Here is a 22,964-nt window from a genome sequence, read left to right as displayed (position 1 = left end):
AGCGCCCGTGCAAAAAAGTTGAGAATATGCTTCCTTTCACTTATTTTGTCATAGAAATACTTCGTACTGTTTTCTGCATTAATGAAATGAAGGACAGACCACCTGTGTTGGCTGGGCAGCCTGAGGGACGGTGCTGTCTGTTCAGGGGAGGATGCTCTCTCATCTGTTGTTGTGTCTGCTGATCCTTTAACCCGGATTTTAGTGAGTTTTACCCACCCCGAAGGTGTGTGACTGAGTAGCAGATACACTCTGAAGACGGAGCAAGGCAAATACGAGACGTCGTTGGTGAGCACTGAACTGTCCTGTCTCTCCCAGCTGTTTTCCACCTGGTTTGGAAAGGGCTGTTGGAAGAGTGTGGCAGGTTCGCGGGGCCCCGCCATTCACAGGTACACTAGAGGGCAGAATTTAGCCCTTAAATCTTCTCATAGGCTTTAGAAATCAGGAGTGCTTATAGGTACTTAAGTATTCTTGTTTACAGAAAGAATAGCCCAACTCCTGCTTAGCCGTTGCACAGCCATAGCTGAGAATAACATAAATACAGATAGCATACAGTAGTTGGGCAGTATACAAAGAAATTATGAAGGTAGTCACAGAAGTGACTTTTTCTTGCAAAAGCTCTTTGTGACCCCTTTGTGTGGGTAGATCACAACTTTTGGTAAAAACAGCAGTGACGCACATATGACATTTAGTGAAGTCAGAATGAAGACTCTGGGACATTTGTCATCTTGACAAAAATGGAGCTGCATATTCCTGAACTGCTTGTCAAGAAAAGGAGATCGTGTGGCTGCTAATCGTATTGGCAAGAAATGCTTGAAATTTGCACGGCGCGTTCTGAGAAAAAGTTTATCCTGTGGTGGAGATATATTTTAAAACATTTTACAGAAGGTGAACTATGTTAGTAACTTTTTAAAGATACGGTTTCTTTTGACATACTAGATGAAGACACTAAATTGCAGTTAGTTAAAACCTATGGGTTTCGGTTTTTCTCTCTTTCTTAATGTGATTGGTGTGCATTACTAAAGATTTTTAAAAGGTGTACAGATTCATTTTCTGTAATAAGAGAAGGTTCAGGTTCCGTTTTCTGTAACGAAAGCAAGAGAAGCACCAAGTGAACAGGCAGTTGAATGGGCAAGAAGAGGTGTAGCACTGTTTTTGTCAGTAGAATTAAGAGTCATGGGGTTCAAAAGATGCTTGAAGATAGAACCTGGAAAAATGCTCTTTCCTCATGTTTGTTTTCCACAGAATACAGACACCTATCATATTTTCTAGAAGACAGGGATTTGTTCCACTGCATTTTTCTGGATGGAATTCTCTTTAATTGCTGTTTAGTTAATCAGTGTCTCAACGTGAATTTAAAATCACAATCTTTTCACGGATGTTTTGTTTCTGTAAGCTTTTCCCAATTCCCTTGGATTACATATATGGCAAGCAGTTTTAAAAAATATTCAGTGGTTTCTATATACTTAAAGTTGTTCACACACCGAAGTGAAATACGTAACGCGAGTTTCTTTGAAAGTTTTTCTCCAAGCTTAGTATTTTTTTAACCCTTTTCTTCCTTTTTATTCCCCAGAAATATATTTTCCTGATATTTCCTCATTTGTTCAAGCAGTTTGAACTAAATCCATGAATCCATCCATAACTTCTGATGTGATCAAAAGACGACTGAAACTTGTATTTTGATTATTATGGGTTTTAGTACTCTTGGGAGTGGTGCCGTGGGATCACTGGCCATCTGTTCTTTCAAAATATTTGAGAGGTGATCGATTGTACTAAACTGGTTAATAACCCGAGAAATAGTGGAGATTTTTGACTGTCAGTGGCAGCATGTTTGGTGCAGTTATCTAGTAAAACCAAAATGGACTACATAGCCTTAACACAAATCCAGATTTGATATAAAGGTTATCTTGAGAATGCTCAAGTTACTATTACTGAAAAAAAGTACATACTTCTGTGAAATCTGTGAACTGAATACCTGTACCAGGTGGTATTTGGAATGTTTATGGCATGACTTTTGAAGCCTAAAAATTGGTCATGAGATTGCATTTCAATTCTGATGGAGAATTCGTAGCCTTTACTTTTATTAATATCTGTTTAAGACCATGCATTTCAAAATAAAGCAACTCTCTCATCATTCATAATTTTCAGTAGTGTGTTTTGTGACAATATGTGGTTAAATTTGAGTTCCTGTCTGCCTCTTCTGCTGCCTCCTGACTTCTCAATAAAAAATATTTAAAGGGTGACTCTGTGGAGTACTGGTGGCATTTCAAGATTATTATCTTATGTAGTTTTTTGTTTGTTTAGGGTAGGGCCAGATTTTGACTGGAGCCTGATATGATCGTCCGAGAATATAAATGAGATGATGTCTACAAAGTTGGGTGGAGGTCATCTTGCACAAACTGTCATGGTACTCTTCTGGTTGAGTGATCCTGCATGAACCTATCACTCATGTTTGACTTTTAGAGCTTGAAACCACATTGCTTGGGTGATTCAAAGGAGAAAGATATTAAGGGTACTAGGAAAGGGCGAAGTAGGAACTAGACTCCATAGCCATTTGCAGTGGCAATGTGATGAAATTATGTTCTTGTATTGTGGAGCTTGTTAGCTTGCCTCTTACCTTGTGACAAGACTTTAGCAGACCTCATAAAACAGCAATCGTTAGGATTCCAGCTGGAATGTGCAAGTCACAAAATCCTGATACTACTGGCTATGAAATACTGCATGGTGTTGTGTTTTGTAAAAGCAATGATAGATATTAGCTCTGATACAGCTTGAAAATATTTGCAATCTGTTTCTTGGCTCTTTTCTTTCTACTCTCAGGCTGACCCATGATGCCAGATGTCCATCTGCAAACTTTTACTGTGCCTATGTGTTTTATCAGACATTCTGTGGTGATGTAGCTCTGGGATTATTTTTGCTGATAAAGGATGTCTTTAACATACTCAGGTGTATAAGCATTACAGCATCATGGTCTGCACTTGGTGCACCTCTTCTGGGAAAATGTCTGTAGCACCTCTTGGGACTGGCACCGTTTTTTTGGCAGACCATTTCTTTTCTTGGTGTTTTTGGGTAGTGGGGAACAAATACTCAGGTGTTTCAATTCTGTTCACATGTCCCCTTTTTGCCTTCCCCTCTAACCCCCCAATGCTTTGTTTTAACATCACCTGTTATGTTCTGAGTGGTGACTGACCATGGATCCTTTGGTGAGACACTTCAGCTCATCTAACAAGTATCTGTTGCTAGAAGGGATGATCTCTCCTCATCCCTCCCACAGCCTCATCTGTGCTATAGTTGGCACCACCTCTAGCACCGAGTTCAGCAAAAGGACAGATTGGTTTGCTGAATTGGCAGGAAAACATTTGCGCTCATTCTCTCTTCCATTGCATTAGTTTCTGATGGATTTAATGCATTGAAGGAGCTCACTGAGATGTCAAGAAAAGTGCCAGAGCTGATGTGAGGGAGGTGGTAGGATGGTAGGATGGGATGGAGGGGCAGGAACTGCCCCTTTCCAGCAGATCTAGTCACTGCCTGTCTTGTGGTACCATGTCCTGAACTGTCTCGTCTGTAAAATGCAGGACAAGACACAACGTCTTCTTTGACGGGTGTCTTGGAAGAGGATGAACAGATAGAGTCCATGCAGTTGTCACCTATGTTACATTTCAGGTTAAAATAGTAATTTCAGGACCATATTACAATTAATGTTAGGACAGCCCTACAACTCTGGGAAGACCAATAGTGAGACTGAGATTTCTGGATGTAGAGAACCAGCAGAACCACACCTGTAGAGTGGTTTTATGCAAAACTTCACTAAGTCCTGTAGATACCTGTGGCAACAGGGATGGATACAAAAACGAGAGCATTTTTTAGTGTGGAGAAGCAGCCAGTGAGGACCGTAGAGAGGATGTACAGAGAGAGGCTGTCATCTCTGTCTGGAAGTCACCTGGGGTATCCTGCTGCACAGACTTGTTAGGCTGAGCAGTTTCTGGGAAACAGTATGTGGATTCAGTTCATTGGGTTGGTCCAACTGTAATGGAGCGATTGGGATGAATAGCTAGACATGCTGTGCCTCTGAATATGTAAATATGAAGGATTCATGCTGTGGTTTTACAGATGTTTACAGAGTCACTACGGATGTTTTGCTGACAGTAATGTAGTTCATTCAGGAAAATGGAGGAAAAAGACCTGAAGTGCTTGTGTCCTTAGAAATGCGGGAATTTCTCAAAGCTGAAGAGGTCTACAGAACTGTCCCATGTTGCCAGTTTTAATTTATTTCAGTCCTAACCTACTGCTTGCTTTACTGCTTCAGGAAGTAATGTCTTCCAGAATGTTTGACTATCTGTGCTTGAGCCATGACCAGTGATTGCAAGGTGTTAGAATTTGATGCTGAAGAGCAGAGCAAGATGTCTCAAAGTAAGGCTGTTTCAGTGATCAGGCTTTAGTAAGATGGATCAGTATTGTCCACGTGATACTATATTAGGAGAAAATGCTGTTAGGAGAGAGAAGTGTCTGGCCTGCCTGCTGATTTTATGTGGCGTGAGGCAAGGCAATGTGAATACTGGTGCTTGTAGCCGTGGCATACTTCAGGAGCATGTTCTTGCAGTGAAGTCTGGAGCGGCACGATTTAAACCAGAATAGAGTACTTGTAATGGTCTGGCTGAAGCAGCAGAGAGCCAAGTAGGTTCTTCCAAGCTCCTTTGTTGTCAGGAAAGTGCTTATGTCCCTTCTTAGTATGGTTCGAAGGTATTCAGAACAAGCAGTGGGTTTTTATTTGGAGAGCTGGAAGCTGGGGAAGTGACTACAGTCTGATCCCTCTCTCTGTGGTACTGCAGACCCAAGTTCTTGGCTCCCAGTACAGGCTGGGTCCCATAGTGTATTCTGTCTGCCTCCTCAGAGGGATCATAGTGGGCTGTGAAAGTGAGCAGTGTTATCCAGATATTTGAAGGAAAGCCTAGAAATGCACTGTACACTTTATTTTTTGGTGTTAGGGAATTTGGTTTTGTACAAATAAGAACTCTTTATACTCAAGCGAGGCTGCATTCAAAAGCAGATTAGAGCCTTTTTATGAAGACTCTGATTCACCACTGTTGTGGGTCAGCAGTGATTGACAGCTGTTGTCCTTCACTGTAGCTTGTGCTGTTCCCCGTGGATCCATTATGCGAATGTCAGCGTAGGGTGGTTACACAGCTTGATGGAAGGGGATGAAATAGATAGAGGATGAAGTAAGTCTCCTGGCTTAATGCTGCCTTTGGATTGTCCTTGCAGTAAAAGAGGTGGACAGGCACCACAGTGAAATAAGAGTGTGTGCATGTGTATGGATTTTGATTGGGTTTTTTTTTTGTTGACTTTCTGAAAAAATATTTATTAAAGACTCAGTGGTTAGTTCAGTTTCATTGGTACTGGAGATGGGGGAAATGCAAATCCAGCATAGTCGCTGTCTCTTAACCTTTGGACCAGATTAAGAGCAATCAATCCTAAAGGGCAATTTAATTCATAGGAACTCCTTATCAGCTTGTTTTCTTCCTACTCTTGTCTCCTATGCCATCTCCCTGGCACGCCTGGTGCCTGACCCAGTTCCTCTTTCACTGCTGTGCTTCAGACTCTCTTGAAATCCTATTTGCTGATTCTTCTTGTTATTTCTAAAATCCTGCTTTTCCTTTTCAACTGTGACACTAAGGCTTGTTAAGCTTATGGGTCAGCAGTTTCTCACCACTGCTCTGGCAGCCTTTTCATCGAATCTGTTACTGCTCTAACATCAGTTACAGCCCTGAAGTACTGTGGAATAGTGTGAGTTGTGCCTGAAGGAGCACTAAAAATACCTTTTAAAAATGATACATTTTATTTTCTCTGTGTTCTGAAGTGATGTTTTTGGGCTTGTCTCAGGTTGTCCCTGGTTTTTTGTACGTTTATTTTGCTGCAAGTGAAAAACTGGTCATACTTATAAAAAGATTAGTGAATGCGTGGTAAACAAAGAGCTGAAATTCTGCAAGTTCTGTACGCGTCTTCTGGTATTGGTCAGTGACACCATTACATTGGCTAAATAGTTGCATCAGCTTTGTTCTAAAGGTGAACAAATGAAAGTGGTTATTCTGCGATTTACTTCAGTGAATTCTAAATGAAGTGAAAGCAGTTGAAAGAAACATGATGGATTACCTTGTCCTAGTTAAGAAAAGTCCTCTGGGAAAAGTCCTAAAAAACATGTGTGAACATGCATTCATTGTTTTGATAAGGAAACCCTTAAACATTGTTCTAAACCAAGAATTTGGGGTAAAAGGTATCAATAGCCTGGAGACTAGGTTTTATTACCCGTATCCAGTAAAGAATGTTCTTCTCTGGTAAAGTTAGTAATCTTTTCTGCTTGGTTTTGCCCTCTTGACTTTAAATGATGCAGTCAACTCATCTGACAAGGAGACTGCAAGCAGTGTGGCAAGTAGGTGTTTAGAAGAATTTTATACGATGGTGTACTTGCAGTTTCTGGCACTTGACATCCTTATGTAATGTCAAGCAATTGCTGTTTACTTAGCAGCGCAAAATACCCAAGCTGTGTTTTGTAAGCAGAATGCAGAAACTGTAGTGTTTTTAACTTTTAAAGAGCTTGATGATGTTTGATCACCAGTTTATGCCAGCTTGTGAAATGGAGAAATGTAATTGTGTGTTTTAAACATGGACACGTAGGCAAGGAGCGCTAAGCCAGACTCTTGCTAGAAATAATGTATGTCACGTTATTACTGAAATTGTTTTTCTGCGGGATGACTTTACTGTCTTTACATGAAATTTATAGGGAGCATTTGAGGATGCTGTGTATTTGGTAATCAGTGTTTCCTGGGTAGGATTCCCAGTGTGGTAGGTATATGTTAGGTGGAGTTGGATATTTGTAGGAATTGAGGTCGAGATATAAATGAGAATAGGTGGAGAACCTGAATAGAGAAATAATTTTCATTGTATTCAGTATTTGTACTACTTAAGATAAAAACTCTTAAAGTCAGTGAATGTCCATGTTATGTGGTAGACTAGGTTAGCTGGTTGATATTTAAGCAGTTACACATGCTATTATTCTGTTTAAAGCCTTAGGTTTACTGCTAAGTGTAACCAGAACTTTTTGAAGTGTTCATATTTAAGAAGTGTATGTTTTTGTTGTAGATGTTTACATTTTAAAGACCTAGGCCTGTCTGCAAGTGGTTTTATGCCTCTGGCTGGCAAGAAGGAAAAAGATACACTTACAATGTTGTCATGCAAAAGCAAAGAAATGTGCCTTTGTACGGCAGCGTGACTCACTATTTCTCCGTGTGACACTTCATTTGCTTGATTGTTTTTGTTGCCGTTCCGTGGTTTTTGTTTATTAAAAGACCACCTCTTCTGTTAAGGTTTGCTTGCTGTTTTTCATATGTTTCTCCTTTTTCCCCCACACGTGTTGCAGGTTTTAGGCAGCATGTACTTCAGCAGCTCTGGCGGTGGCACAGTTGTTTTTTGATGAGCGTATAATAGTGAGCAAAGAGTTGTTTTCGTGTTTGCAGTCTCAAGACTAGGGATGCCTTGTACTTCAGTGCAAAACTTATCAGTTAGCAGAAGGTGTTAATATGTTTTTGAAAAAGAGACATCAAAAAGTGTCAGACTAGATGTGCGAGAGGGAGAGAGACAAAGACGTTTCTAATTTCTAGAGATAAATTACAGTAGGCATCACCAGCTTGTGGGCTGGGGTTTGGATCTGACCCAGTGGGAATCTTTGCCTCTGGAAATACCAAAATGGGGCTATTAATCTGTGAGTGTGTGTATACATGCACGTGTCTCTCTGATGAACCAGCCCTTGGGTTTGGGAGGATTTGTTATATTAGGTGTGGAGCAAGCATGCCCCACTCTGTGTGTCTTGCTTGGACACCTGGCTGGGAATAGATATTGCCCCAAAGCATGAAGGAGTCAGCCAACTTCAGCCTTAGAGTATCCAGGAGTGGAAATTCGGTCGTAGGGTGTTGAATATAGCAAAGCGTTGTTGATTCTTATTTTTCACCCCTTTTTGTGAACTTCCTTGCATTTCTGATACATATTCCCTCCAGAGGTGATCCACCTCTGTATCAGTGAGACTGCAAAATAGTTGCTGCTTTGTTTTCTGTGGGCACAGAGGTGCAGGAGGACGAGTGATGGGAAGCTTCGCTGCAGTGTCATTCGGAGGCCTCATGGAAGGATTTTCCTTACAGGGCCTCTGCAAATATGTTGGAGATGGGCCCTGAGCCTTTGGCTGGAGTTTAGCTTTTCCACAGCAGAGACTGTAGTAACGCCAGTCATTGATCCAGAGACGTGCAGCTTGGGATTTTTCAGGGGGTACATAAACTCTCCCTTCTTGTAAACTGAGAGAGAGGTGTTTTGCTGATGACCTTTTTCGTTCAAATAAAGTGGCTATATGTTAGTGAAAACAGGGTTTGAAATGCTATCAGATTCCTCCTCTCTTTTCAGGGCCCGTAAGCTGCTTTGTTAGTTGCAGTGTCTGGCTAAGGTACGTGTTTGCTGTTGAAGTTCACAAACTCCAAAAAGTGTCTTGGAGCATCGGCTGATCAATGTTTTTGGGCCCAGAGTCGTCTTGGTAAAATGTTGTATTTCACATCACATTCTTGCAGGGAGTTGATAGTGATGTTACAGTCATGAAAAGGGCTTTTCTTTCCTACTGCCTTAAGAAGGCTGTTTCAGTGAGAAGCAGAGCAGCGAAGAGCTGCGTGTGCAGATGGGAGGTTGTGTAACGATGCTGGTGTCTCATCTTGGGGTATTCAGGGCGGTGTTTGGGGTCCTGCAGGGAAGGATGGAGGTACTGAAAGTGGATATCCAGATTGCGTGGTCCTGCCCTGGGAGAGCGGCGTTTCAGTGTGGTGGGAAAACTCTGCAGAGCGTGAAAGCAGCCTGTGTATATGTGCGTGGGGCACTGTGGTTGTGCCTTTCAGCAGTGAGAGGTGTGACTGCAGGAAACATCTGTGAACCCTTGTGAACTTTGATTTAGCTTGCATGTACACTTGACAGGAGCAAAAACGTGGTAGCAGGGTTTTCACCATGAAGTGATGGAGACCCTTGAGCAAAAGACTGGACTAGATAGGGTCCTTCTGACCTGAATTTTGTGTGATTTTGAAACTGTAGCTGGGTACTAATGGTTTTACTCCTCACTGAAGTCTGTTTGTAGGGATCTTTAGTAGGTAGATTATAGTGGCAGTATAGATTAGGTTTTAATCATACCTTTATTTGCTGTGTAAGTGTATCCAAAGCTCATGGTCAGTGGTTGGTTTTTATTTTAGGGTTTCTCTGATACAGTGGTTAGATTTCCCATTTCCTTGTGGAAGAGCAGGAAAACAGAGATTTTATGAATCCATTTGGCTAATACATCTCAAATTCCATCTACTTGAGGTGTGGGAGTTTGCCTCATGCTCCAGTACAGCACCTTCATCTACTGCACACTTACCATGCCCAGTCTTCACTCTTACTTGCCCTTTACATCTCTTTTTTCGTTTCCTAATGTGTTTCTGTCCCTTTCTTTCCCCACTGTGACCTTTGCTTTCCCTCTTCCTTAATGATACTGTGGCATACTCCTGCCCCAGAACATCTTGGCTAAGGCAGCTGCTATGAGTAAAGTATCAGCACATGGCTTCGCATACACTGATTGCCCCAGGCAGAGGGCTTGGGATGCGGGAGGCTGGCGGCACTGCTCCTCTGCCGCTGCCAGTGGACCTCCGACGGGGAGCGTGTGAGAAAGGTAGTACGAGCTCAGCAGTAACTTCCAAAATGTGCCGCTCTCTTTTTCTTAAGTATTAAGTTGTTAGGTTTTGCCAAGATCTTCTAAATAAACCATTTTTGAAGGAGATTTTTGGCCAAACCCTTTACGGTGCAGAACAATGAAACTGTTTGAGACCATTTAAGATAGTACAGTATTATTTGGTCTGGGTCATTAAAAAGCTTTGCTGGGTTAGGAGAAATATAAAAGGATCTTAGAGTTTTCATTGTGCATGTAATTTTTCAGTTCTAGAACTCAGGGCAATAAAAGAACTTTTGGAAAATGTGTTTTCTGTATGCTCTGCATTTGCTAGCATCTTTTCTGTCTGTGTTGAGCTACTTGTCCATAAAATTGTTTTCTGCACTGGTGTATGCAAAACTGAATTGAAAATACTTTTTTAAGCTCCTAAGAAAAGATGGAGAAGATCCAGTTCATAACAGAAATCTGAAACCTTGCCAACCACAATGCTATTTAATACCACTTTTCAACTTCCATATTCTTAGAAAAGTCTCTCCAAATCATGAAATAAATGCCTATTTGTAACTCTCTCTCAAATATGCTGTCTAGCTTAACCTGCAACTTCTAGATCTGTCCTGACTCTGTAAAAAAGGGATAGTCGTGTATGTGTAACTATGATTTTATGTCCGCAATCCACTGATGACACAAATGCATGCAGAATTCTGTGCCTGCAGAGCTGTGCTGGCTGCAGGGGAGGAACACATCAGTGCAGTCAGTGTTTTGTTGGTTTTTAACGTGTCACAGGATCAGGACCTGATCTAAAAAAAAATCAAACCCAAAACTGTGGAACCTGTTTAATATATACATCAGGTCCTGAAGAGGGTTGATCTTCTGTAAATTGTCTTACCACAAAAAGGGAAAGACTGTTTAGTCATTCTGCCTTTCAAATTCTGGTAAGAATCCTTCTGTCGAGGGTCGCTGTTGGAATGAGTGCACCTGCGAATCTTGTGTGTTTAAGTGAAAGGAAGCTGGTGAAACCCCCCAGTTCATGTTGTATGGGCATTTGTGTGTATATACAGGACAACTCTATTTGTCCGGGAGGGGCTGTGCGTAGTGGGAGATGGGGAAAACTCTCTGCCAGGAGTTCTGGTGCATGTTGCACTGTGGTTCAACATCTTAATGCCACAAATTGTACAGGTTTCAGTGGAAATTCAGGTTAGGCTGTGGCTTGTATTGTTCTTCAGCCAAAACATCAATGAATACATATTCTTAATACAGCCTGTCTGTATTGTGAGGAAAAAAAAGTGTGTTCCCCCCCATCCTTTTTCATGTTGCTGGAAGGCATAGTAGGCTCACTCAAGCTACTTCCAAAGTGATGTGTTTTCCTAGTTAATGATCATGTCCTTAGGTAAATGTAGCAGTTTGGATAATCTGCCATATAGAGACATAGATGGTGTTATAAGCAAGAAGACATATGACTGTAAAACAAAATCTGGAAATTCTGAGTATTAGGTTACCCTTAAAACTTTAGAAGGCTGTATATATGTGTGTATACATATATGTAAAACCTAGTCTTTAATGATAGCTCTAACAATGTTAGACAAATGGGTGCTGAGTTAGGACTCCTTTTGCATGGCCTATCAAAAATGAGCATGGTCAGAATTTTCACAGGATCTAGTTTTCCCTTTATCTTGCCTCAGCTATGGTTCACCAACCTTGCTGTGAAAAAACATTGACAAACTGTAGATGTTTTCTGTTGCGATTGTTGTGTTGAGATGCAGAGGTTGGCACGGATCCTGATGGAAGAGCTGGGTCTCGGTGAGCTCTCTCAGCTTGGCTGCTTGAAAGGTGCAGAATTCCCATGTTCTGGAAATGGTATGCACCGCTCTCAGCAGCTGGAGACAGGATTTGGATGCAGTCTGCCTGTGGAAAGCATTTTGCAGTTCAAGAAGATAACAAACAGCTTGTGATTCTTTTTTTTTTTTTTGTTATGGGAATCCTTTTGCAAAGTTTGAGGAAAGACTCATTATCATAACAGAATGACTGAAAAAAATAATATTTCTGGACCCATAATTAAAAATTTGTGATTTGTACATTTGCATGTTTTCCTGTGCTGAACACTTAAGTTTCCTGATCTTACCTGAGGGGTGGTGGTGCTGCTGGGTGTGGGTGGGTTAACTGAGGAGGGGCCATGGCACAGCTAGTGGGACTTTGCTCCCGTGTTTATTATGGCACAGAGGAATTGGAAAACGTGGTGCCGAGGAGAAGTGTGATGGGACCTCCTGATGTCATGGGCAGGGTGAGCAAGGAGAGATTTGGGCATCGTGTACTGTTAGATATTGTGTATCTTTTCCCTATAATTGGAACGTTTATAGGCATCTCTTGATTTTGAGCCAGGTAGCTTTTAAAAAAATCACCTTCTGATTAAAATTTTGTTTAATGCCATCTTTCCTGCAGACTATAAATACCTGTTGATTAATTTAATTTCAGTTTGAGAATTTTGTCTTTATGTGGCTTGTTCTCTTTCCATCTTATGATGCCACATACGGTTTTGCACTTCTAACTGTAGAGTTTGTCTGAGGGCTGTAATGGTGGCTGCTTCTGGGCTCGGTATCTTTTTTCTGGGAAAATCTTTGCCATAGTATTATGGACTGTGTTGGTAAACCCATAAATTGCAATTTGTTAAGTGATTTATTTGTTCGGGTAACAGATTTGTGATTGTGCTGGATACAGGAACAAGGAAGTGGCTCAAACGAGTTTTATTTAGGATACTTTTATAATTCTTCCTTACAGTAGTAGAAGTCTATGTCAGAGGAAGGTTTAAATCCATCTCTGAAATTATAGTTCGGTGCCTTAACTTTATTCTGTTCATTTTTTCTAAGCCTTCTTATATCTTCCCACAGATACAGCTTTATCCTTCTTCCTCGAAGTTTCTACACTGACATGAAATTAAATTTGTATGTCTTGCATTTAATTTCTTCTTACTTGGCAGAAAAAAGGAAGATGATCATACGTCAACTAATTATGAACAGATACAAAAGAAAGTCTTAATAGTAGTAGTAAATTTACTGAGCTCTTTTTAGTTGTTAGTGCATAAAGGTTTTATAGGTTATAACTGGGATAGGACATTTTTTCATTTCATAACTTTGTGGTGACTTAACCTCAGTCCTCAAAATGCTTGCTCAGTGTGCTGAGTTCTCTGTTGTCACAAAACCAGCAGGCATCGACCATAGCCTTGCACTTGGCCTTCATCACAAATGAAAGAGCATGCTAAGAATGTGCACAGTGCAATAACTTACTGCAGTTCTGGAGGGGCCCCTCCCAAAGGACTGCCAGAATAACTGGGAAAATGTGCCTTTTTGGCCCTCAGTTTGTTCATTAGCTGTTTCACAACAATCTCTGCTACTTTTTTGGATTACAGACTTCTTAATTAGTTTACTTTCATGGATATGGCTGAACTATTGCTGTTGGTGACCTAAAGGCTGCAAAAGATGTGGATCATCGTGTCAAGTGTTAGATGTCTCTTATGACTGATCATATCAAGTTGCATTGAGCTAAACCTAAAATTGTTGCTTCTGGTGATGACTGCACAGTCAAAATGTGTTTGATTAGTAAGGCTGAATTGTATACTTACCCTGCATTAATAAAGCCATAAAATAACGCTGAAACCTGAAAAACTTAGAGTACTATTCTGGCTTTGTTTATTCATGTGTTTTTTGAGTTGGGGAGGAAAATCCAGTGAAGCTGATTTTGCTTTTGGGGCTTTCAGTATTGCAGCACTTTTAAAACTCTGCAGGAATTTTTTTTTTTTCTTTTTAAAGAGAAACACTTTTCACAGCTTTTCCAAACTATACAACTATTTCTACAGGCCTTAAAAACCTTTACTAAAAGTTTGTTTTTACAGAATCTGAACTTCTGGCCTGGTATGATGCTGTAGGAGTTGGTGTGCCTTTTTTGTCAAGAGAAAATCACGAAGCATAGTAAGTCTGTACTGCAGTAATTAATATACTTTTTAGATATTTCACACAGCTGTTTCTTGTTAAGTGTGTGGTGAAAGCTGTATTCTTGGGCACATCTCAAAAGTCCACTTCCCCAAGTCCCTGCCCAGAGCACTTCACATTCTTGCTTCCCCAGAGGGCAAGGAGTTGCACTGAAGGTTTTTGAAGCTATTCGCAAGTCTGATTTTGGCCTAATAAATTGGGAGGACTGTATTTTGGATACTTGATTCTGGGATGAAATTAAACATTTCACCTAACTTTATATGATGACAGAGGTTTCTGTATTCCTTGGAAGTCTGGAGTTGTTAGTGAATTATGAGAGGGTTTGTCTTTTTTTTTCTTTGTGCAAAATGGCAACAGACACATAATTCATAAGAAACCATTTTACCTTCTTTAGAGTGCAGCATTTGTATTAATGTGGCTTCAGTTTTATATACAAAGTGGATTTACGAGCAACTCTTACTGTTGTTTGTCCGTATCTAGGAAAAAAATCAGATGATACAATTTTAATGCTTAAAAAAGGGTTTGCAGCAATTATCATAAAGGTTTCATGTTCCTGGTATTCTTATTGTTGGAGTTTCCTCAGTCCTGTGTGTAGGAGCAACAGAAGTAAACTGAGAAGGTTTTCATTTGCATTGCAAAAATCTCTTTTTCTCCCACAACAAAAAGCTAAATAAGCGGCAACCTCTCTCTGAATCTCAAGAGATGCTCTTGCTCCAAAACGTACAGTCACTTCAAGCTTATTTTGGCGCTTAAGCTATTTTGGTAGCTTAAAGGGTCAAGATTTTTAAAACTGCATCATTAAATAGAAACAAACCGTATACTTCACAAAAGCAGGTAGGTGAATGAAACTCATGTCTGAGATGATGCATACCAGTATTGCCCATCAGACTTTGCCCACTAAGCTGTAACACCAGTCTTACTGTACAGAACCAGGTATGTTTGTCACCAACTCTTCAAAGAAAGAAACTGGCAAACACAAACTGATGCAAGTCCCTGGCTGAGTACTTTTGAGTGAACGGAGCACAGCTGTTGGTTCCTCTAGCTGGGCTTTTATCATGGTCAGATCTCTGTGTAGTATGTTTTTAACTAATTCCCAAAATAATTTCTGGGATGCAAGCAGAAGGAAGGAGAAGTTCAAGTCTGGTTCATTTTTGGAAACGTTGATAGTCTTGCACCAGATGAGTCATATCCTTCGTTCGGATACCTGATGGACACATAACCAGTACCAGCTTGCGACATCCTGCTTGTTCCTTCTTCAGCTACTGCAGTTCTTTGGCGAAAGTCTTCTTTGTCTTTATACATCCCAAGAAGGTGAGAAGCTGTTTCTCATCTCTTCCTCATTTTTGATGCTTGTTTTGCAATGATCTCGTTTCCTGTTTTGGAAGTATAGTTGCTCTTAAAATTCCCCGTTTAGTGGAACTAAAGTTCACTTCTAATTGCTCTTTTTTAAGTGAGAGGGTTTGCAGACGCAGGTTTCACTGGAAATAATGGCCATCCAGAATTGAGGAAAACCTAGGGATTTGGGGAGATTCAGTCTCTTGTATTCTATTGTTACTGAAATGGTTGTGTTTGTTTTTAGTGGAAATCAGATTGAATTGTACTGCCTGTGCATACTGGCTCAATGGGATGGAGCTGCAGGGAATAGGCATGTATTTTCTGTGAAGGGGAGGAGGAAGGACCACATGTCAAGATGCAAGCAGTCCAAAAAGCTCATATGAGTTGCTGTATTGACCTTTCCCCCTTTTTTTAAAGTGATGTTTTAAATAATTAAAGTTAGGTTTTCAGAGGGAGTTGTTCTAAAAATGGTTGGAATAGAGCAGGATCTTCTGTGAGGTTTAGGACAACATGTACTTTGCTTCCTTTTATTCCTCTTCTCCAGCAAAGTGGCAGTTCTTCAGAGTGTTTAGATTTCCTCTGAGCCACGAATACTCAAGTCATGTAAATGTGTCTGGTGGACTTTTCTATGGTATTTGGTGTAGTTTCTTGTACTGTAGTATTCCCCATCCTGTGTAGCTAATGGTTGAAAGACCTGAGCTTTGAGGTACAGTGTTACGGATGCTACTGTTAAACAGGTTAGGCTGAAATGCAGTACAAGTCTTGGCTCTGCTGTTTTAACCACTTAAAGGCTTGTTTCATTTCTTGTTTGGAATGCAACTGGGGAAGAAATAATAAGAAAAAAAGCAAATAGCACTTCTGGATTTAGGTGGAGGCCACTTTTGCTTTATATATTTATAGCTTGAAACAAGCTTTAGGTAAAGGGGAAAACATTCGTATGTTAATCTAAAGTGCTGGATGTGATTTGTGGCTAGAAAAATCAGTTTAGACTTTGTGTTAATTCACAGGCAGTAGCTAAAAGCTATGTGTTGTGACCTTACAGATTAAAAAAACCCCTTATTTTTTTAAAAAATAATTGATTCAAACAATCCTGCTTTTCATGTTTCTAATTTGTATAACACCATTTCTTGTGTCTTTGCTATCCTCATCTATGTTTGCAGTTCTTTCTGTTTGTTTATTCTAACCACTTGTTGGAGATATGATAGAAACTAATTGATACTTTTCTGTTGGGAACTGCTAGAACATTTAAGGAGCGATATGGTCCTGGATGGTCTTTAATCATGTCTCACTGACAATCTAGCTGCATGGAGCTGCAGGCATTCAGTGTCCGATGCTGTTCTATGAACACTAAGAAATATCTCCGTAAGAACATTGCCATGAAAACTTTCCCTTTTTTATGAGTAGTTGACCATGCCATAAGTGGTCCTTCAAGGAACTTTATGGTGTTTTGTGTTGCTTTTGTGTGTGTGTATAGAAGAAGAACTCATGCTTATTGTTGCAATTTGACAATAGCTCTTTAATTTGTAATAAGCATTTTCCATGATGAAAAATGGGATCAGAAAGCTAGAGGTTGAAAGTTTACTATCTTCACTGGAAGCTGAAGCTCAGGCTGTCTTTGGTTTTAGGTTTGAAGCAGTAGGTGTCACTGTCAAGGGCTGAAATATGATGGCTTTCAAAATTTACATTTTTTTGTTCACAGTTAAACTTCAACTTCAAGCAGAAGAAAGAGGAGTGGTGTCAATCAAAGGTGTAAGTGCAAATCGCTTTCTGGCTATGAAGGAGGATGGCAGATTGCTGGCGTTGGTAAGCAGCTTTTTTTTTTTTTTTGTTTAAATGTTTATCTCTGTGTATGTCTATCTGTATTGGTTGGTCCTCTCCTCACTCTGATTTGAGTAACCTCTTCTCCAGCAGAACTTACTCAGCCTCTTTGTGTGTGATTTATCGGGGAGAAATTAGCTTTGTGCAACTTTTTTCAGTTAATTGAACTATGAACTAGGAAGAGATGGTATGTCTGCCCTCACCTAGAAGCTGCAAAATTTAACTGGAATGGCCTGTCTGAGAGAAAAATCATAGTGGTCATGTATAGAAGGAAATTATAAGAACAAATGAAGAATAAAGTGTCTCCCTTTTTTACCACCAATGAGTAATTTTCTCCTCTTTCACATAAAGTGATATTAAAGTCCCTTTTGAAGTAGTAAGTAAAGCCAATTTAAAAAAAAAATTATTTTATGGTTTTGATAGTAATCTGTATATATTGTTTTCTCATTCTCCACTTTGTAGAGACTCGAGTTTTTTTGGTCATGTGTACTTTCAAACTAGAAAACTGGCAAGAATAATATTTTTGAAAGTGTGATGATAAAATAAGTTATTAAATGTAGGTAAATTAAACTAGTCTCTAATGAGACTAGTTTTAAACTTCATGCATTTTATTGGTATGAGCTTAATTTTTAACTATGTTTTAAAGCCAGTATGTTTAGCAGACTCTGAAAGTTAATAAGGTCTCCTAGAGCTAGATTATACATTTTGCTTTAAAAGCTGCAGTTAAATTCATTTTGCTTATGAGATGTAGACACTGTAAATCTCTCATCTGCATTTTTAACCTTCAGTGCAAACTTCCAGCACTTGTGAAGTCCCACTGTAGGGCATCCTACTAGAATATCAGTTCGAAATAATCTCTGATCCTTTAGTATCTTGAACACAGCCCCGTTCAGCTTCTCTGCAAGTCCCTAACAGTAACAGGTGTTAATAATAAAGTGAATTTCTAACCCCAGCTGAACTGCAGCTAATGAAAGACCTGTGCCAAGGGCTGCAGAAGTTAATGCTGCTTCCCCTCAGTTCTGCCTCTGCCTAAGTGAAATTAATCTGAAGGCAAACAAACCCCTTCAGCAGTTTTATGTAAGCAGGGATCCCTGGTGTGCTCCTCGGCACTGCATGTCTCTGGCTCCAGGAAGCCCATTTTGTTTACGCCTGTGAGTACAGTTAAAGAACCTGTTTCAAGTTACAGCGTTATTTACTCAGATATTGTGTGACAGCTCAGTTGAAGAAAATGTGAGTAGTCCACTGTGCTATTCTTGAATTAAGGATAATTGGGAATTTCCTGTGGTGCTGGTGCGGCTTCCCGTTCAAATTGCTCTCCTTACCCTGAGCGACAGTGAATGGTCAAAATAGGGTATTTAGCACCATTTGTAAAATTATAAGCACTTGGGTGTGTTTATTTTATTTAGGGATTTCCAACCTACTGTTGCATGGTGGGTTTTGGTTGTAGAACATGCTTCCCATGCAGCTATATGCAGCAATTTTATCTGCTTAGTTCTTTTAAGGCAATGTGTTTAGAAAGTACCTGCCATTCACTCAGAATTACTTTCTCAAAATCTGGTGAAGTTGTGTCAATTTGTGCTTCTTGCTTGCTTGAGCTTATAAAACATTTGTTTTGCTTTGTTTCTGGAACTGGGTATTACTTGAATCGTTTTTACTGCAAACACTACTTCCTACAGCTCTTCATTCTTGCTATTCATAGGTGAAAACTCTTAAGATTTTGTTCTCCAACCAGCCTAATGAATACTTCTGCAATCTCACGATTGTTTTCTGCAGCTCAGGCAATTTTTTTCCATGAGGATTTCTGCACTGTGACTTCCAACAGTTTGTGGCCAGTTGTGCTCCTAATGTTTTCTGCCTATAAACATATTCATGAAACTGTTCCTAACTGCCAGCATTTCTTCTTCAGTTTGAGCCGTGTTGTGTTTCAGTGGGAGCATTGAGCATATGCTGGAAATCCTTGTGGTGAAATGATCTCGTCAGTGCACGTGAATTCATATCTGCTGAAACCTTTTCTTCTAAAACATTATGGAACTTTGATTTCCAAACACCTATTTAGTTCTCTAATCCACTAATGACTCAAGTGCTATTCTGTCCTTTTTAACATCTGTTTTGTCTATTCTTTTTTATTACTTGTCAGTGTCAAGATTCAATTTCTGTAGTCCTTGTTTTAGAAATACATCAACATCTTCAAAAATACTTCTGCTAATTATTATTCAGTCCTGTTTTTCACCTAGTTGGATGTGTTTGTAATTAAACTTTGTTGAGACATGTCTTTATAGTTGGTTCCAATTGGGTTTTGCAAAATGGTTTATTGGGCAGCCTGCATATCCCTGCTTACACTGGTGATTTGCGTGGTGGTGCAGTAGATCATGTGGTGTTGAAAGCTGGATGATACGGCTTTTAATTTAGCAAGTTTCATGCTCTGTTTACTAACACTCAGTTGTGGGGAAGAGGTAATCTTTACCAGTTCAGTTGCTGAAGGAAATGGCTGGTTGTTAATGCAGCTAGTCAGAACCTCCCCTTGGAAAATGCTGTTTTAACTAAAAATATTTGTGCAGAAATGTATGTATTTCATCACATTTTTAATAGAGGAATTGAAACATTTTACTTGTGACATGGGTATTACAGTTAATTTTGACTTTCCAATTTCATTTAACTATAATAATGGAATATCTTCACTTTATGGAATTAAACTTTTTTTGTTTTATTTCATTTCATGAAGAAATTTCTCAGAATTTACCATGAAAAGAAGAATTGTGCTTTTATATTTTATGAGAAATAATTTATCATTTAAAGATATGCCTTGTTCGTTCTGTCTGTCATGCTTATGTGGTTTTGCTATGACCAGACAGGTTTTGCCAGATTGAATGGCTTGACTTGAAGAGAAATTCTTCTCTTTTGATGTTATGGATTAAAATTGTGATACCAGAATATTTGTGAGAATAACCTTAATTTCCTGGCCTTTTCGTAGGTAGAGAAGGCGAAATATGATCACCATCATTCTCGGGTCATATGCCATCCACTGTGGTAGTTACAGGTTAACCCTCTGGTTTCAGTTTTGAGAATGAACAAACTTGAGGAATTTTAATTCTTAATCTGAGTCCAAAATGTCAAAACTAGTTAATTGGCGTAACGTGATACTAAGGCAGATGCAGTTTGCACTGAAAAATCAATCAGTGGGTGGTGTTTGGCCATGTAAATAGGGGAGAAAGAACTTTGTCACAGGAAGTTGTTGCCTCTTTTGGTCAATTAATCTGCCCTGGGTGAATCACCTTGAGGATTCTGGCAGTCATTGCGGTTTGGCTACTGTAAGCATGGCACACAGCAGACCGTAGTACAGGCACGGCTACCACCAACGTTGCCAGCCTTAAAAACTCCTGCACTCAGTGCTTTATTTAGTTGCTCAGACTTCTGGATGGAGGTCTTGCTTGGCAGCAGACAAAACACTGACTGGTGGCAGGGCAGGCGCTGAGTGGCCAAAGTATTTTCACTTTCCTTATCCTTTTCACGAAGGGCTGTGGAGTTCAGGTATTTCATGATGTGCTGTGAACGCTTTTGCTGCCAGATCATCTCTTTGAATGAAGCCTAGACCAAAGCGTATTTAACAGCCCCATTGATATCCGGGGTTTTGCCAGGGGCTGAGATTCACAACGCAGTGGCTGGCATCCCACTCCTGCTGGACAGCCGTCCAGCTTCTGAAATGTCGCCTTTGGCACATGTTAAGGAGTACATAGTTCGTGAAGCCTGAACTATCATTTGTCACCCAGATGTTCACTTTTATGTCAGAATATTTACATTGACAACATACAATAGGAAAGCCCTGGTATCATGTATGTTTTGTGGAGAATTAAGGACTTGAGTGTCCAGAGAGAATTGCATGGACCTTTCAAAATACTTTACTGAATGTAAAAAAACCCCACCTACTTTTCTTTCTTTTATCTATCTTTTTCTTTTCTCACCTTTTTTTGATTATTTTTTGTAACATCCATAAATTGCTTGAAAATCTGTTGGAAGAGTTTAAATCTCTTTTAGTTTTTAAACCTGAGAGATGTGAGGAAGGCTAGTAAAGACAATACATTTCTTTGAGTTGTGATTGTGTTTACTTTGTGGATTTAGTGCATAGGAGAAGGGGTTGTGTGAATTTGCCTTTTATCTGTACATGGGGTCTTGTAGTGGCCACTTAAATTCACCACGGGCGCACTGGAAGCCATTTCCTTCCTAGTGGAGGTTGCAAAGACTTGGTTCCCACCGGTGTTAGGCAGCTGATCTACCTTCCTGGCTCCACAGCTGCACCCAGCGGGGACTGCCAAGGGAAGGGTGCCTAGAGAAACGGCGTGCTGTGGCATTCAGAGGCTGTGCTCTGCCCGCTGTCTCCCCAGCGCCCGTGGTGCCTGCGTGCCTCAGCACTTCCAGGAGTGCCACCACTTCGGGTAGGAGGTGAAAATGAGGTGTTAGCCAGCTGTGATGGTCTCTTTGCCAGAATTTCCAGCTTGGGCAATCGTACTGAACTTGTCTAAACTCTGCTTAAAGTTTTTGTTCTTAAATGCTGCTTTTCTTCATACAATTTCTGTGCCCTCTTAAGGCTGCTGTAATCTGTCAGGCTTGGATCTGTGGCTTGAGATGATTAATGCATCCGTTTTCACATTGCCAGAACAAAAGGCTTTAAAATATGATTAATCTTGAGAAAGATTATTTAAAATACAAATCATGTGAAGATTGTTAATTTCTGTTATTTGAAATGTAAAAATATTAGTGGGTTAAAGAAATGAGAAATTGCATGTGGATTTTTCTCTTACAGGAAGTTCTTTTCCTTAGAAACCAAAATTCATATCTGAAAATGGTTGAAGTGGAGAAAAAAACTATTTGGAGACATATGTTTGGAGACAGATTACTTGATTCCAGACTGCATTTGAATGATTTAATTGCTTGTAGCTACAGAAACTTGGCATATATGAGGAGTTACTCTTCACTTGTATGTTTTCATGCATACTGTATGAAGTCTTAGTTGTTCCAAGCTTTAGGTATTCATGAATACTGAGAGAAGATTGTAACAAAGAGTAGCTTCATCAGTTGGGAAACTGCTTCACGTTCCCTGTCTCCAAGATTTTACATGCTTGCTTTCTCACGGCTAGCGTTTCTTCTCCTATGGCATTCCCAAAAATTTTCTGGGTAAATGGGTGTGACTGAATTGATGGACTGATAGATGGTGTGTATGCAAAGAAAGTGCCCCTCCCCCTCATAAGTTCCTGCGGTGTTGAACTTCTGCCATCTTTGTATTTGAGAAAAGACTTTCTCTTGCTTAAAGCACAGGTTCTGCAGGCAGGTTTGCACTGTGACCACTAGTCTGAGAGACAGGGCTTCTGCCTTTGTGAATATGCCTTGGGATGAATGCGGTTAACCACCAACAGTGATCTTCTTCCTACAGAATGAGACCTTACTTGAAGCTGTTTGTATGTCCTCTTACACTTTTGATACAAGGAACCATGTGGTGAATTTCAGGATGTGAATTAACTTTCCTGTTTCCGGTTGACTATGAACAGCTATAAATACTAGTCCTAGTTAAATTAATTGGGTTCTGAGTCCCCAAGACAATAACAACAATCCAGGGAAATTTGTGGGTTAAAGTCTTGCAATAGATAATGTCCACCTGACATGATCTCACTGATGGGAACGGGATCATTTGAAAATGAAGACTCTATTTCTCTTCAGTATGGCCACCTTGATGGAGCAGTGGTTTCTGCCATGTGCAGAAGAAAGTACATCACCTGGTATTCGTTAACAGCAGGCTTACCTTTTGAGGGCTGCATAAGAAGTGGAGTATCTTCTATTTGATGGTGGTCAAATGCAGCATAGAAAAAAAGATGTACAGAGTATTGTACATAGTACTTATCTGCCAGCCTCCAATCAACCTCAACTCTGGGGCCTTCTCAGCCAAGAATGGCTTTTACCTATACATTAAATGTCAGTTAATTTCTTCTCCATCAACTTGTCTGTAAGTGACTTGAGTCTATGTAAGCGGGGGGAACCCAACCCTTCCTATGATAAGGAGCTCCACAGCTCAACTTTTACCTGTTGTGTAAAGAATGACCGTTTTATTTGTAGGTGTGAACCTA

At 40.0% G+C, this 22,964-nt stretch overlaps 1 protein-coding gene across 1 annotated transcript in view; it reads left to right on the top strand.

Moving 5' to 3' along the window:
• The window catches only part of FGF2 (fibroblast growth factor 2), a 29,156-nt gene that overhangs the window by 5,141 nt on the left and 1,051 nt on the right, over window positions 1-22,964 (top strand). The window contains exon 2 of the mRNA XM_074905129.1: window positions 16,733-16,836. Within this exon, the coding sequence (XP_074761230.1) occupies window positions 16,733-16,836 (104 nt within the window). The remainder of the gene's footprint in view (window positions 1-16,732; window positions 16,837-22,964) is intronic.

Source organism: Athene noctua, chromosome 4 (assembly GCF_965140245.1).
Source record: "Athene noctua chromosome 4, bAthNoc1.hap1.1, whole genome shotgun sequence".
NCBI lineage: Eukaryota > Metazoa > Chordata > Aves > Strigiformes > Strigidae > Athene > Athene noctua.
This window is presented reverse-complemented; position numbering and strand designations above follow the sequence as displayed.